The following is a 16284-nucleotide window of genomic DNA, read 5'->3' on the forward strand; positions in this document are numbered from 1 at the left end:
TGTGCACAAGCGGTGCCTTTTAATGAAATGCACATTCAGAAATAGTTTTTGACTGTGTACTCATCTTCCCTTTGATAATTGTGGCCTAGGTTTGCTGACCACAGTGAGGAACTTGGCTTTATTTTCTGTGGCCTCAGTGGGCAGCAGTGCCTTGGAGAGGAGGATGTCCCACACCTTGCCCCCAGGCCCTGCAAAACCCAGAGCTGGCACTGCTGATCATCCATGAGGCCGTCAGATTGTTAACCCCCACCCCCAAATTAGCATGAAGAAGAGGAAAAAATAGCACCCAAGAATACAGAAACGATCATCCTCTGCTTTATGACACTCTGTGGCCTCTCAGAGTAGTTGCCTCTGTCTGTTTGGTTGTTTTTCCCCCCTTCTTCTTCCTCTGCCCTTTCTCACACTCCCCTGTATATGCAGTGTGACGATTACATTTCACCACCACCACCAGGAAATCAGACTGGCCCGAATGACCCTTCGATCACGTGGACCAGAGTGTGTTCATTGTGTTCTGCCAGACTGTGGCTGGCTGAGCAAAATACAGTGAAGCACTGGGCTGCCAGCCAAGCTTTTATTCCAGCTTGGAGCACGCAGTCACACATTTGCTGTTTGGCAGGACATCCACTCTAGAGTTTGTTTGGATAGTAATCTAATATAGTTGTCTTCCCTCTTTCATTTCTTTCTATCTTTCTCAGCCCCCTTTCAAAAAAGCACACAGGGATAACAACATGCATCTGAACGGGCCAGCTGCTGTCTCTCACCCCAGCCTACTTCACAGGGTTGTTGTGACGGGGGAAATGGGATAACCCCCATCAGTACTGATCTGAGGTTAGTATTGCAGATGCAGCACAATATGCTGGTAGAGTGGGCTGGTAGAGGGTTTCCATATATGTCAAAAAACCAACCAACCACTCCCTGCAAATAGAAACCTAGCATATCAGGGGAAATGGTTCTAGCCTAGCATCTTCTCTGCTATGCTGTTTTATTTTTCTATTTGCAGGGAGTTTTTAATATAGGGGATGCTATTTTCACTAACATACACATTTATGCACACTTTCCCTTAGTATATGCATCTTTCTACATGTCACTTGGTTGGAGACCTTCATCACAAAATTTGGAGAAGTACAAACTTCAAAGGACGGCTGTGTTTTGGTTTGCATATTGCTTCAGGAAGTGCAAATTAGCTTCTCCCCCATCTTTAAATAATTTCTTAATTTATCTTGGGAAGGCAATGCCCACAAAGTAAACTCAGGCTATAGATATACACTTTAAAAACTCTTCCTCCTCTAATGTAAGATGACATGACATCTTATGAAGCGCTCTGCAGTTTCCGTCTTGGTTTCCATCCTGCCTTTCTGATTGAACTATCACATTGATGTTAAAACTATTGCTGAGAGGACATTTGGTGAAAATGTCCATGTTTTTCCTCCCCCCCCCCCCCGCAAGAATGCTACTTTGCAGAATTCTCTCCAAATATTTTTCCATCATTTGGTTTTTGGTGGGGAGGGGGCACCATTTCCTCCCCCACAATGCCTTGGAAAGATGCTATGTCCTGGGCAATCTGGAGGATGCAAACTGGGGCCTGTCAACACCGTTTCTACTATAGCTGCTACTTGCAGCAGTGGGGAATTCTGTTGGAGGGAGAAGCTGTGCCTTAACATGTTGAGATCCCAAGCAGTGGCTAAGGCAGTCTTCCCCAAACTGTTGCCCTTCAGATGTTTTGGACTATAACTCTTATCAGCCCTGTCCGGCATGGCCGATAGGAGTCCAAAACATCTGGAGAGCACCTGGCTGGGGAAGACTGGGCTAAAGTGCTTGTTTGCTTTAAATACATTCACCTGGCTCAGCCTCTGATTATATTGTTGTTACCCGTTCTCAGATCAAAAATGTAATATCAAAGTTTAAATAGGAAAGGAAGTAGCTTTGCTTGGGCATCCAAAATATTATTATTATTATTATCTTTATTTATACCCCGCCCTTTTTCCAAAACTGGAACTCAGGGCGGCTTACAACTAAAAATGGGTACATATAATTTGGACATATAAAAATCTACATTTAAAATAGAATTAAACTCATTACAGCATTAAAACAATTAAACATCACCTAAAAATACCTAAAACCAATTTAAGAATAATGTAATCAAACTGTAAAACAACACGGGATACCTCTAGAAGTCCTCTCTTAAACAACTTCTACTCCAAAATAGCAAATCAAGTCCATCTCTCTTCCCCTTCCTGCATGTTTCAATGTTCTTGGTTTTTGTAGTGGTTGTTTTTGCCCTGAGGCTAAAAGGAACTAGATTGCTCTTAGACATACTAACTAGACACTGCGTACGGAAAACAGATGTATGCATTCAGAACAAGTGTTTATCTTCCAAACGCCTTTCTGGTTGACCTTCTAGCATCTACTGCGCTCCATCTAGTCTTCTTCCAGACTTGTTTACATTCAGTCAAACTCATTAATAACTAAATTAAATAAAGGATTTGATTCTAGCACCCTAGACAACTTTGGTTTGGGGATGGAAGGTGGAGGATGACGTTTTTGTTATGCAAACTCTCACTGTTGTTTTAAGACAGCAGTGAATGGCCAGGTGCAGACATCACAGCCAAATGATGGTCTTCCCATTGGGACTCTGCCTTTGGTTGGCGTGCTCTCATTTCCTCCAAATCATGCCTGACTCTGCTTTAGAGACAAACTGTGGTTTGCAGTATTTGAGTCTGCCCAATTCAGAGGTAACTACAAGCTATATGTATCGCAAACCAGGGAGCATATGAGTCTGAGAATTGTCCCTGACGTTTTGGCCATGATGTCCAATCAGAGCTGTTTTGAAAAGGTGCTATAGGGCTAGATACTGTTTATTATGCAAACCCTGCTAGTGATCTTGTGTGCTGAACCAGTGGGACCTCCAACAAAACGTTGCTGGGTGGAGTGCTTCTGTTCATTGGTCCAATCAACCAGCCATGCTTTCCTCTTCTGATATTCCATCCCCCCCCCATTTGCCTTCCTTTCCCCTCCCCACAAGCGCCAGTCAGCATTATATGGCCAGTGGGCATGCTTAGTTCTCTTTGGGCTGTTTTGGGGAAATGTTCACCCCCTAAAGATTCTTCTTCTAAATATTGTTTTGTACTTTTGCAAATCATAGGGTTCCCCAATCCTGCTGATGCCTCCCTGTGGTGCATGGGTGATGTTGTTTTGGCTGCATAAGAAATGGCAGTCACTTCTGAACATGGGCAATGAAGGAATGATGATATAGAATGTGGGGTTGTGGTTTTTTGTATTAAAAGAAGTAGATTTAAATTTCTCCCAAAACCTTTGGAGTGATGTGTCCAAAGTTCCATTGATCTCAAAAAGAGGATCAAGCTTAAATCTCTCCAGCTGATATCAATGGCACTTCAAAGGTTTTTAACTGGGATGGGATCATGCTTTCTGCTTTTCTTATCCTTCTACATACTTTTCTGTTTATCTCACCTAGCCTTAATGTCACCTTACGTGTCTGATTATTCAGAAATAGCGTATATCAGTGCCAGAAGTGTTATAGCTGGCCCACATGATACTTCAGCTGCTTTTTTCCTATCTTTTAGCCTGTGAAGGTTGTTCATTTGCATGGGCAGCGTAAGGCATGAGTTGCAGCAACTTGCAAGATTCCCTATTGAATCCTTGTTGTGGCTGAGATCTGTGAGCCACCAGCACACAGGAGTATTTCCATGAGTGGAAAAGAAGAGCTAAACATAACATGCTACTTATTTTTTCTCTCGTTTTATCCTCCATCTATAATTTAAAGCAGGACCAAAGCATATTAACCAAGAATCCATATGCAAAAATGGCCATGCAGTGCAATCCTATGGATGTTTTCTTGGAAGTAAGTCCCATTATGTTAAATGGGACTTATTCTCAGTTAAGTGTGCAGAGGATCGCAGCCTTCATGTATCAAAAAACATATTTGTGTCATCTTCAGAATCAGTTGTTCTCTAATAGACTTCTTTTTATCAAATCAAATTGTATTACACACTCACCTCTTTTTTAATAATTGCATGATTGACAACTCACAAATACCACAGAATAATCTGTCTATCACAATATGATACCAAGCTGCTCCAAAATCAAATCCATAAATAATCAAATGTATTGTATTTGTAGTGGTGAAACCTTGACACCTATTGGCTGAGCTAGTATGATGATGTAAAATGTTCACCAACATTCCAGCTGCTGTGGGAACAAAGCTGTTGGCACTCTTTGACCCAGTTATGTGAGGGAAAGGGAAGTTGTCAGTTTGTCTTGGATTAAAAACATGAGGACTGAAGGTGTGTGAAAATGTTTCAGATGTTATGGAGGTTACAGGATGGTATCTCAGAGGTAAAATGATTCAAGGAAGAGTACAATGGGCTCAGAAAGAGGAATCTGAGGGAAAACTTGATGAAGGAAGAGAAAGCTTGAGGAGAATAGCAGAAGAGACAGGGAACTAAAGGAAAAGTTGCTAATGAGTGATGTGCCTACTTGAATGTGTGTGTGTTACATAGCTACAAGTGACACACACTATTGTTCGAAACAAGGGCTGTAGAGCCCTAAATGCACTGGGTCTCTGAATTCAGTGATGATGATTATAATTAACAATATATTTCATAACTTTTGTCAACGGGTATCTAGGCTAATGAGGCAATGTGTTCACTAGCATAAATTAGATCCAGAAGTGTTTATCAGATCATCTGTACTACTGCAATATAGTCTGTAAAAGATTGTTTAGAATAATAGACATCAAATAGTCTATAAAACACTCTGATGATCCAGAGTCTGCTCCAGTTTTTATGTACCTGGCCATAAGAACGCTGATGGGTTATCATCTCTCCCTCCCTCCCTCCTCCTCCCCTCCCTCCCTGGTGGTGTCAGAATTTTCTCTTCCTTGTCCTCACTGCTGTTCTTTCACCTGCTCACTCTCTGCCTGTGACCCTACAGATATTGCTTGACCGCATCTCGCACCATGGCAGCTGGGTCTAATGGGAGCTGTAGTCCAACAACATTTGGAGGGCGACAGGTCCATGCCCCTGCTCTGGGCCCATGGGATGGCAGCCACTGTGAGGTGATTGATATATTGGTAGCCCACTGCACAAATTGCAGACTATTGAGCTGAACGCAGCCGTGTAATGTAGCCTGCCAGATGCTTGATAGCCACGCACTCACATGTGTGTACACATGTGCATGCACACACGCTTATTATTGTGGTCCCTCAAAGACAAGCCCCCTGTGTTCATCTTAGTGGGTCAAAGTAGCGCAGGCCCAGAGTTGGTTAAAGCAAGACATTTGACTCCAAGCACATTCAGCGTTGACAGTCTTGGTGAAAATATTCAACGCTCTGACTAAATGAACTTGCTGCCTTAATTGATGTGACTTTCTGTGACAACAGAGACATTTTTTCAGTGTACATGGATGGGATATGGCTCTCACCAAAGTTAAAAAGCCAACAACAAAAAGCTGTGTATTTTAAGAAACTTTATTGTACTACTTTGTTATACTAAATCTTTTTGTTAGATATCTTATACTGTACCAGTATTGGCAACCCAGGTCACTTTTTCATCTGTAGCAAAATGGATGTGTGCCTTAACTGTATGTGCCTAACCCGTAGTTCCATTTAGTTGTTTAAAAGCATAGTCACTCAGTTGGATGTAAGCAGTGAGTTGGTCAGAAATATAGCTGTTTCTGAGGAATAATCACACATGGTGTGTTCTCTAACTTGTGCTATTACATGACTGTTTTGTCTTACGGTGCCTGCCTTTGAAAATCACTTGGCAAATACTCTCCAATGTGTACCTGTTAATTTCAGCTTTCTTTTTTAAAGCAAACTTCTAGTCCTCATGGTTCAAGAGCGGTCATTTTGTAGTTAACGACTTCAGCCCTTCCTCATAAGTGTCCTCAGATTATCCCTTTTTAGCTGCTAAAACTCATCAGACAGGTTCTTGTTAAGCAACTAACCAGCTGAGCAGAAAGAGGAATGGTGCTTCTTCCAGAGATTAATTCTCTCTTCAGGCAAAAAAAGTTTAACTCCTTCCTCCCCCTTCCTTCCTTTTTTTTTTTTTTTGGAAAAGCAAGGAGAGAGCAAAGATTAAGATAAAAGGTCCTGAAGGGAAATTTGGCAGAATGGGGGCACTAGTTATGTTTTGCTTAGAGAAAAGACATCTTAAGGGGGGGTTATTTGAGAGTTTTTAATTAAAGGAAAGTATCTCGGAAGAGGCGAAGTTGGGGGCAGAGCCAGTGCCCCTTTGCAGACACCCTGCTGAACATGTCCCATGTAGCTTCCATTTACTTATCACGACGAATAGCCATTGACAGACCTTCCCTCCTTCATGAGTCTGGGTGATCTGCTTTTACAGCCACCAAAGCCAGAGGTTATCTCCACGTTCTGCTGATCATTCCACAGCCATCCCCCCTCCCTCTCCATGTGTTTAACCTATGCATGTAGTAACATGTGAAAGGGGTTCCATTTCCAATAGGGCAAAAAAGCAGTGGCTTCAAGGGGTAAGCACGTTCTTGCATTGAGAAGGGGGCTGGACTAGTGAATCTCCAAGGTCCTTTCCAACTCCATGATTCTGTGGTAGGAATGGAAAGATCTGTCAGTTTCTCTTCTCTCAGTTTCTCATTTTTCCAGTCTTAAATTCAGCTCTTCACATTTCTGCAGCAATTTGTGTTGGGTTTTTTTTTTAAAAAAAAAAAGCTCATGAAAATTCCCCGGCATTTTAATTTTAATTTCTCCTAGTGAACACATTTTTGTGTGCAGTTCTGACTAACGTACACATTTTTGCAAGCAATTTTCCCTAATATAATATATCTCTGTATATTATTTTCACTATATATTCATTTTTCATTTGGAATCTTCTCATTCTTTAAGCCAGACCCCACTTCACTGTATCAAGTTCCTTTGAACCTCGCATCCATCTGCACTGTTGCCTTGTTTTTCAAAGCGGGTCACGTGCAAGCACTTTTTCTTTTAAAACTAACCACAGTAGACTGTCTCTGTGTACATGTGTGTAAAGTTCAATGGAGTTCACAGGAGATTTGTGCTTGTATCTGAATGATTGTTTCATGATTCTTCAAAGCAGCCCATAGGGGACCTTCTTGTTTATTGGCAAGGGTGAGCCATTTGAGAGTAGAACAATCAGTGTGAAGGTGGCTGGGGGAGTGGGAGGTCAAATTACATCTGTGTTTTAGCTTCCCTCTCCTTCAGCGAATGCCATTGTGATTTGTAATATTAGGAATTTTGCAAGTCCAGTTACCATTTAAATAAATCAGAACTGAGCGCATGTCTGTAATGCAGTGCCTCCTTTTTGATGTTGAGCTTCTCCTTCCAGCCTTCACCAGAGAGGCCCATTCACTTAAAACTTGGATTTAACGGATGTCAGGGTCTCCTTCTTTTGGATTGGGGCTGGAAGCAGTTCAGAGGAAAGAGATATAAATACATTTGACACAAGCAGTGGACATGCCAATCTCCAAACATGTTGTAAACTTCAGCTCCATCATGAGATAGCACAACTGTGAGATCACCACTGGCCAAAGCCACATGTTTCCTTGAAATCCCTGAAGTAGCCTGGGGTTGTCTTAGATATTAATCATAGAATTTGGATGAGAAATAATCTGCAGGTGTGGGGCCTATAAACATAACAACCAACGCTGCTCTTCCCCACTCTCCTTCCCCTCTGCTTTACATGAATTGACAGATGGTGCTGCTTATATTGACTTCAAGGTGAATTGATACTGAGGTAGTAGGATGGTCTGTGCCACTTCAGAGTGCAGGTAACACATTTTTTAAAAAAATATTTCCCTTTGTTAAAAACTAACTGCAGATACAAAACTAGAATACTTGGCAAAGGTGTGGGATGGAATCTTTCCATTAACAGGGAATTTATGCACGTGGACAAGCTTCAAAACTGGAATTCCCCACCAACAGTCTGAAGTGGTGCAAGCCATTCTACCACCTCAGCATTCCACCACTTCATTCTCCTGCATGTGTAGACCAGCCCTTAATGAAGGCAGTTTCAGAATTGGGTGTTTCAGAATTAAGTGTACGTCCATGGGCAAAGTAGTGGTAGGACAGGCTCACTTACTCACTACATTAATCACTAGTGTTTCAGTGCTGTAATTTTTGTGGGGGATCTGAACAGGCATCCTCTGAGTCAAATGAGTCTCATGTGATACTTCATCCCAAAGCGTCATCATTCAAAGAGTGCAAGAGAAGAGCACCTGCCCTCTTGATGACAGTCAAAGGTCTTCTTTGCTTTTTGCAGTATAATAATAATAATAATAATAAAATTTTATTTTTGAGTCGCCTATCTGGCCGAATTAACGGCCACTCTAGGCGACTTACAATAAAAGAATAAAATACACTTATAAACAATCACATTTAATCTAAAACCACCCATATTTCATAACAAAATGAAACTAGTCCACCCCTGAGATCCTGTAGGCTTGTCTGAATAGCCAGGTCTTTAAGGCGCGGCGGAAACCTGCCAGGGAGGGGACATGGCGAAGATCATAAGGTAGGGAATTCCAGAGGGTGGGACTTCTTAGTTAAATTGCTGAAATCTTATAAGACTAGTTGACTCCGGAATGGTATGAAGAGAGGGAGGCAGGTTCTGCTTGATTTGTATTTCTTCCCTGTTCAATTATTGAGCACAGGTAGAAGGAAGCAAAGTCTTCCAGTGGCCACACCAGCTAGGGATGTTACATTATGGTGTGTTTATAGACCACTTTCTGGCCCAAAGGCCTCCAAATCAGTGAACAACATATTAATTCAAAAGGAAAATAAAATAAATGCAATAACTTAATGAAAACAATATAAAATAGCAAAGTTAGCAAATACCAACCAATTACTTTTGTGAGCTGCATTCATGTTCTCACTTCAGACACAGCTCCCTTGAATTCCACCTCTCACTTGGAAGCCAAGTTAACTCACATTCCCCACCACCACTACCCAGGCTGCTCCAGTCTCTCACATGGGAGCAAGCCCATCTACAACCAATCACCCATGGAAGACTGTCCTTACCATTGTCACACTCCAAAAGAGAGACCCAGCTCCCCTTTGGTGTCTCCCCCTTCAGGACCACCCCACCAGCATCGGGTCGCAGGCTATGACCAGACAGTAGCGCGGATTGCAAAGTGGGAGCTCCACTCTCCCAGCCAACATTACCTCCAGATGCTCACACATTTGGCACGCACTTAAATACTTCAGGTTGTACCAGTGTGCCAGCGTACATGCCTACCATCACCCAAGATGATGGCAGGGGCATCAACACATTTCTGCTGCCATCTTGGGTGATGGCAGGTGCCCGCGCTGATGGGCGAGGTGGCCAACCGGGCATATTTACACACAGAGGGGAGGCAGGGGCTGGCAGTGGGCTGGTGCCGGCCCTGCCAGTGATGAGGAACCTGTGGCTTTCCAGTTGTTTTTGACTTCCACTCCCTTCAACCGTAGCAAGTTCTCCACCCCAGTGTAGATTACAGTGCAGGGCATTTTAAATGACGTGCTACTGGGTATCCATTTTGTTATTGAGATGGCTTGCACATGTAAGTACCATGTACAAGCCCTGACATTTGGAGTGAGGTAGAAGTGGTTCAAACTAAAAAAGAGGCGTGAATACACCTTTGCAAATACATTATAATGATGATGATGATGATGATGATGATTAAATACTACTACTACTACTACTACTACTACGAATCTCTAAAACTAATTTCTGAACTTTAAAAAATTGATTAAAAACACAACTGTTTCAGTATTACAAAAATATATCTGGGGATTTTTTTTTTTTGGTAACTTAAAGAAGATTTTTTAAAAAATGCATAGCACACAATGAAAACGAAAAACACTGAATTCTCTAATGCCAGAAGTTTAAAATCACAGGAAAATTGTTCTGGGATTAGACAGAACTGAAAAGAAAATATTTGTTATTTCATGTTTATATTTTGTAGTAAAGGCAATACTTTACCTCTTTGCAAAGGAGGTTTTCTCTCTCCCCCAGCCCGCAACATCTATTTAGAATCCAATGTGGATTCTTGGCTCATTAACTAAATTCGATGTGCCCATTGTGTCGAAAAGCTAGGACTGGGTGTCCATTTGGGCACATATCTATTACTTAAAAATGCCTTGTTAACAGTGAGCTAGATGAATGGATGATCTCCTGTCTGACTGATATAAGGAGGCATCCTATGTTAATTTTTCAGTTGAACAGAATTCCTTGTTACTGTGCTTTGGATCAAGGGCGAGCATGAATATTGCAGAGCAGCATGGCCCCCAGAGTGATGATAATGTGGAACCAAGTGTTTGCCTTAGCTTTGGGGAGAAGTCCCATGGGTTTCCCATTTCACCTGCCTATGGTTTGCTGACCATCTCTTGTACTGGATGTTGTCACAGCTGTGGAGTTTGCTGAGGAAGAATTAGTCTGCTGCTCTTGCTGCTAGATATGTGACCTTTTGTACACTGTCCTCATTTGACCCACCTTAGATTGGAATGAATGTAAGCATCCTAAAAATAACACCCAACACCCAGTATGGATTTGGTGGGAGGTTCAACAGAAATACCTATCCCTCTGGAACAGGACAGAGGACACACAGCCAACTATCATTTGCTCATGCATAGCAGTACCAATGCACATATAAGAATTGTGTTAGGTTGAGTGAGTTCTAGCACCACAAGACAAGGCTGCTTTTAAGCAATGGATTCCCTTCAAAGATTTCTTCCTGGTTGGGATCCCTGATAGCATTTGAGCGAATCAACACAACACAAAGATATGGAATGCTTTAAGTTGAAATGTGAGGAAGGAGACAAAGATCTCTCTCTCTCTCTCTCTCTCTCTCTCTCTCTCTCTCTCTCTCTCTCTCTGATCTCTGTCATTCACACTTGGATTGTTTTTCCCTGTTTAGCCAAATGGGAAGAGACCATGTTATCCCTTGTATACCCAGTAGGTCACTGTGATCTGCAGGAGAGTTTCTCCTTAAAGTCCCAAAAATAACAGAAACCCGCTCTATGGTAACTCTGAGCAGCGTTTTCAGTGTGGCTGCCCCTGTTCTGTGGAACAGAATTCCTATTGAAATATGTCCTTCTGGAAACTGTTGAAGACATTTCTATTTCGATAAGCTTTTCAAGCTGGATGAGGTGCCTTAGGTGGATGGTATTCATTATACAATGTTTTTAAACCTATCTTCAGCTGATTCTGAAAATGTGGTATGTTTGTAGATCACCTTGAGATATATGTAAAGGGTGATTGCAAAGATTATGATTAAGAGTTAGACTAGATAATAGCATGCATTCCTGAAAAGAGGCAGAGATTTATGCTTCAAATAATAAAGCAAGGGTGGATCTCCAGAAGCTGTTGGACTACACCTGCCATCCTCCTTTAGCATTGGCTATGCTGGCTGGGGTTGATGGGAGTTGGAGTTCTACAACTTTTGGAGGGCCACAGGTCCCCCCCCATCCCTGGCACAAAGCTATGAATGTGGAGAGTGGCATCTCCTTCAGATCTTGCAGAAGTGCTTATCTCTGGCTATAATGCTATGCACACTTAGAAATTCTGTAGGACTTTGTTTGGAGTAAACGTGCATAGAATTGTGCTGTTTATTCACCAATTAAGCAAGACATGTCAGGGAAATGGTGCATCTGTTTGGTCTCTTCCCAGAGTCCTGTTTTGACTTTTAAGAGCTAGAAGAAGGAAAATGAGACATTTGTCTCTCTATGCATGGGAACAATATGGTACATGAGTTCCCATGCTGCATAGCTCTTGCCTGTTAGTATGGATCAACAGCACAGTTCTATGAGTATTTACTGTTCTGAAGTAAGTCCCACTCAGCTCAGTGGAACATCATCAGACAAGTCTGCAGAGCATTGAGTGAGCCCCAGTGAATGTAGTGGGTTCCAAGTAAACATGCACATGTTTGCACTTTTAGTCACACATACCAGCATAAGAAAGGAATGCTTCAGAGGCATGAAAGCAGGCATATTGCTTGGTGGATGATCATAATGGTATAGAGTGGAAAAAAGGAACCAATGGGCTCAAGTATGCCTAGTTCGTGGCTTGGATTTAGGCCAGTATCTATATAACACATTTTGAACATCTTCAAAAATGCTCAGAAAATGGTAAAATGTGTGAGACAAGCACTTTCCGTCTTATTAGCTGATTATCTGAGAATGCTCCTTATCCATCCACCCCGGCAAATGGAATATGTGAACAAGGCCTCTTTATCATCAGACATTGCCTTTTGATTCTACCCTCTCTACAGCAGACTATTTAGTCGTAGGATATACCGTCCACCCTGCTGCCCAGCAGCTTATGTGACTGAGCTGGCGGAGGCCATCTTGGCTGTGGTATTGGAGGAGCCCAGAATGATCGTCCCGGGTGATTTCAGTGTCCAATCTGAGGCTGCTTCTAGTGTTCTGGCTCACTCTCAACTCTCAAGTTGTCACCAGCCTGACGCATAGGGCAGGGCACACCCTCAACTTGGTTTTTGCTTCAGATGGAGGAAGGGGTGATCTGGAGATAGGGGGGTGGATGTCACCCCATTGTCAGGAGCAGACCACTTCCTAGTGAAGTTTAGACTTATGGCTCCAATCCTTCCCTGCAGGGGTGGTGGACAGATTAAGATGGTCCGTCCCCGGAGACTGATGGAATCCACTGGATTCCTGAATGCCCTGGGGGAGTTCCCAGTAGATAGACCCTGTTGAAGCCCTTGTCATGCTGTGGAACAGTGAGACACGTCGGGCTTTTGACCCACTGTTGCCCCCAAATGCCCTCTCCGGCATTGTGGAGCCCAGTTGGCACCTTGATACACCAGTGAGTTAAGGGCAATAAAACTGGCTGGACGACGGCTAGAGCACAAGTGGCAAAAAGCATGCTGTGAGGCTGATCGGGCATGAGTAAAACATAATAACCGTGCCTGCTGTGTGGCGGTGAGGTCAGTGAAGAAGGCCCACTTCTCTGCCTTGATCGCATCCTCAAGTATCTGTCCAGTGGAGCTTTTCCATATTGTCAGGGGTCTTTTGACATCAGCTCCAGAAAATGGAGGTTTAGACCCTTCAGAGGCCCACTGTGAATTGTTTGCAAGGTACTTTGAGGGTACAGTTGCTTCCCTCTGTAGCAGTCTTGATACCCCATCGACATCTATTGTAGTCCCCAATGAGGTGTCCAGTGCAACGTCTGCTGCAGCTTCTTGGGAATGGTTTCAGTTGATGCAGCCTGATGACGTGGACAAGGTGCTTGAGATAATGCAGCCAGCAACGTGTCCTCTCGACCCTTGCCCTTCTTGGCTTATTAAAGCTTGCTGAGGGGGTTTGACCGAGTGGGTCCAGGGTGTGGTCAACGCATCATGGTGGGAGGGAGTGGTTCCAGCTGACCTGAAAGATGAGGTGATCCAACTGCTCCTGGAAAAGCCCACCCTGGACCCATTGGTTTGTGACAACTACCAGCCAGTCGCAAATACCCCACTTCTTAGGGAAGGTGATTGAGAGGGTTGTGGCGCTGCAACTGCAAGTACTCTTGGATGAAACAGATTCTTTTGACCCATTCCAGTCTGGGTTCAGGCCTGGTTATGAGACCGAATCAGCCTTGGTCATCTGATGGATTACCTTTATCAGGAGAAGGACAGGGGGAGTGTGACTCTGTTTCTCTTACTTGATCTCTCAGCGGCTTTTGATACTATTGACCATGGTATCCTTCTGGGCCGACTCTGTGAGATGGATATCGGAGGCACTGTTTTACTGTGGTTCCAATCCTATCTCCAGGGTCGTTTTCAGAGAATAGCACTGGGTGATTGTCTTTCGGCCCCTTGGCAGTTGTGCTGTGGGGTGTCACAGGGTACCATTTTGTTCCCCATGCTGTTTAACATCTGTATGACACCCTTGGGAGTGGTCATCAGGGGATTTGGGGTGAGGTGTCAGCAGTGCGCTGATGATACCCAGCTCTGTTTCTCTGTAACATCTGAACTGGGAGAGGCCATGCAAGCCCTTGACCGCTGCCTGGCCTCGATGGTGGGCTGGATGAGGGCCAATAAGCTGAGTCTGACAGAGGCACTGTGGGTTGGTGGTTCCCGAGTTCAGACAATTGGTCTGTTGTCTGCTTTGGATGGGGTTGTACTACCTCTGAAAGAGCATGTCTGTAGTGTGGGGTGCTCCTGGATCCATCTTTGTTGCTGGAGGCCCAGGTGACCTAAGTGGCTAGGATTGCCTTTTACCAGATTTGGCTGGTAAGACAGCTGCTGCCGTTTCTGGACTGGGATAGCCATGCACTGTCCACGCACTGGTAACCTCTAGGCTGGATTACTATAATGTGCTCTATGTGGGGCTGCCCCTGAGGTTGCCCGGAAGCTGAAGCTGGTGCAAAATGCAGCAGCGAGACTGCTCACTGGGGCAGGGTATCACCAACATGTCACCAACATGTCACACATGCTGAAAGAATTGCACTGGCTGCCCATTTGCTACCGGGCCAAGTTCAAGGTTCTAGTCTTGGTGTACAAAGCCCTATACAGCTTGGGACCATGATACCTGAAAGACCGTCTTATCCCTTATATACCCAGTAGATCACTGCGCTCTACAGGTGAGGGCCTCCTGTAGATACCATCTTATCAGGAGGTCCATTGCGCACAACATAGGAAATGGACCTTTAGTGTGGCAGCATCTACCCTGTGGAATTCCCTCCCCTTAAATATTAGACAGGCCCCATTTCTGTTATATTTTCAGCACCTGTTGAAGACTTTCCTCTTTGAACAAGCCTTTTAAGTTGAGAGCTTATCCCAGTCTGTGTCTGTTTTGGAATTGCTTTTTAATACATTTTTAAACCTTAATATATATATATATATATATATATGTGTGTGTGTGTGTGTGTGTGTGTGTGTGTGTGTGTGTGTGTGTGTGTGTGTGTGTTTAACCTTTTTTTAAAAAAGATGTCTTCAAAGGTTTTTTAAAAAATGTTTTTAAAGATGTTTTGTTTTAATGTACTTTAAAGTCTGTTTTTATGATGTTTTAAAGTGTTTTTAGTGCTTTTGTTTGCCGCCCTGGGCTCCTGCTGGGAGGAAGGGTGGGAAATAAATGAATGAATGAATGAATGAATGAATGAATGAATGATGTTTGTGAAACCGCACAGGATATGCCCAGTTTTCAGCCATTGAGCTCTTGGCATCAAGTGGCATGGCCCACAGTGTGAGAAGGAAACTTTCAGTTTTTGGTACAAGGGATAACAATTGTATTCCTTGTCCCCTTTCATTTTTGTATTCTGGGGAGAAATATCCCTTTGATCCACCTCTCTCTTCTCCCTGGTACTTCCCAGCCCTTTCTGAAAGCCAGTGTTATTGGTACCACCTGTAGAAGGATTACGCAAGCCAAAACGTCCATTGAATCAGCCTGGCTCTGTCTTTCGTGGCACCCTGGACTTTACTGTATTTCCCCCTTAATGTTTGGTTATTCTGGAAAGTGCTGGGAACCAAGCTCAAATAAGAGAGAAATAACAATTCCAGCATTTTGTGTGTACTTTGGGTGCAATCATCGTCCAGCATTTCTTTATACCACAGTGCCATGAAGCAAAGCTTGAGAGCATAGAACAGGTCTGGGGAACCTGTTGGACTCCAGCTGCCATCATACCCACGTAGAATCATAACCAGTGGTCAAGTGTGATGGGAGTTATTGTCCAGCATCACCTGGAGGCCCACAGGTTCCCCCAACCTCCTGGGTCACACAATGCCATGGGTGTTACACCACTGACAGCCAAAATCTATCAAAGTTATTTCCCTTCTATTTCTTAGCATGGTTTCTTTGCTTTCTGCAGGTCAGATCTTGCCTACGAATCGCAACACACCAAGTCCTATTGATCCCGAGACCATTCAGGTTCCAGTGGGGTATGAACCCGACCCAGCTGATCTCGCTCTTTCCAGCATTCCTGGCCAAGAGATGTTTGACCCTCGCAAGCACAAGTTCTCCGAGGAGGAACTTAAGCCACAGCCAATGATTAAGAAGGCCCGCAAAGTCTTCATTCCAGAGGATCTGAAGGTAAATTGGGACTGGTGTCCAACCTATTGGAAACTATGCTAGGGGTATGGGTGGTACGGCCCTGCACTGGAACCACTCTGAGGATTTCCAGCATTTGGAGAACAGGGCTGCTTGAAATCTTTCTATTAAAAACAATCTGAAGCGTGTCACTTTTGTTTGACCTGTCTAATCTGCTTGAAGTTTGCATTGGTTGTTATCCCTACACATGCACTGCCTTGGCTCCCTCAATCTCTGGGATGAAAGGGGCTGCCATTTAACCATTCAAAAATTTT

At 43.6% G+C, this 16284-nt stretch overlaps 1 protein-coding gene across 2 annotated transcripts in view; it reads left to right on the plus strand.

The window, feature by feature from the left end:
* The window catches only part of HLF (HLF transcription factor, PAR bZIP family member), a 56789-nt gene that overhangs the window by 31743 nt on the left and 8762 nt on the right, over positions 1–16284 (plus strand). For both annotated transcript variants that reach the window (XM_061615305.1, XM_061615306.1), the window contains exon 3: positions 15792–16012. In XM_061615305.1, the coding sequence (XP_061471289.1) occupies positions 15792–16012 (221 nt within the window). The remainder of the gene's footprint in view (positions 1–15791; positions 16013–16284) is intronic.

The sequence above is a fragment of the Rhineura floridana genome, chromosome 3 (genome assembly GCF_030035675.1).
Source record: "Rhineura floridana isolate rRhiFlo1 chromosome 3, rRhiFlo1.hap2, whole genome shotgun sequence".
Lineage (NCBI taxonomy): Eukaryota > Metazoa > Chordata > Lepidosauria > Squamata > Rhineuridae > Rhineura > Rhineura floridana.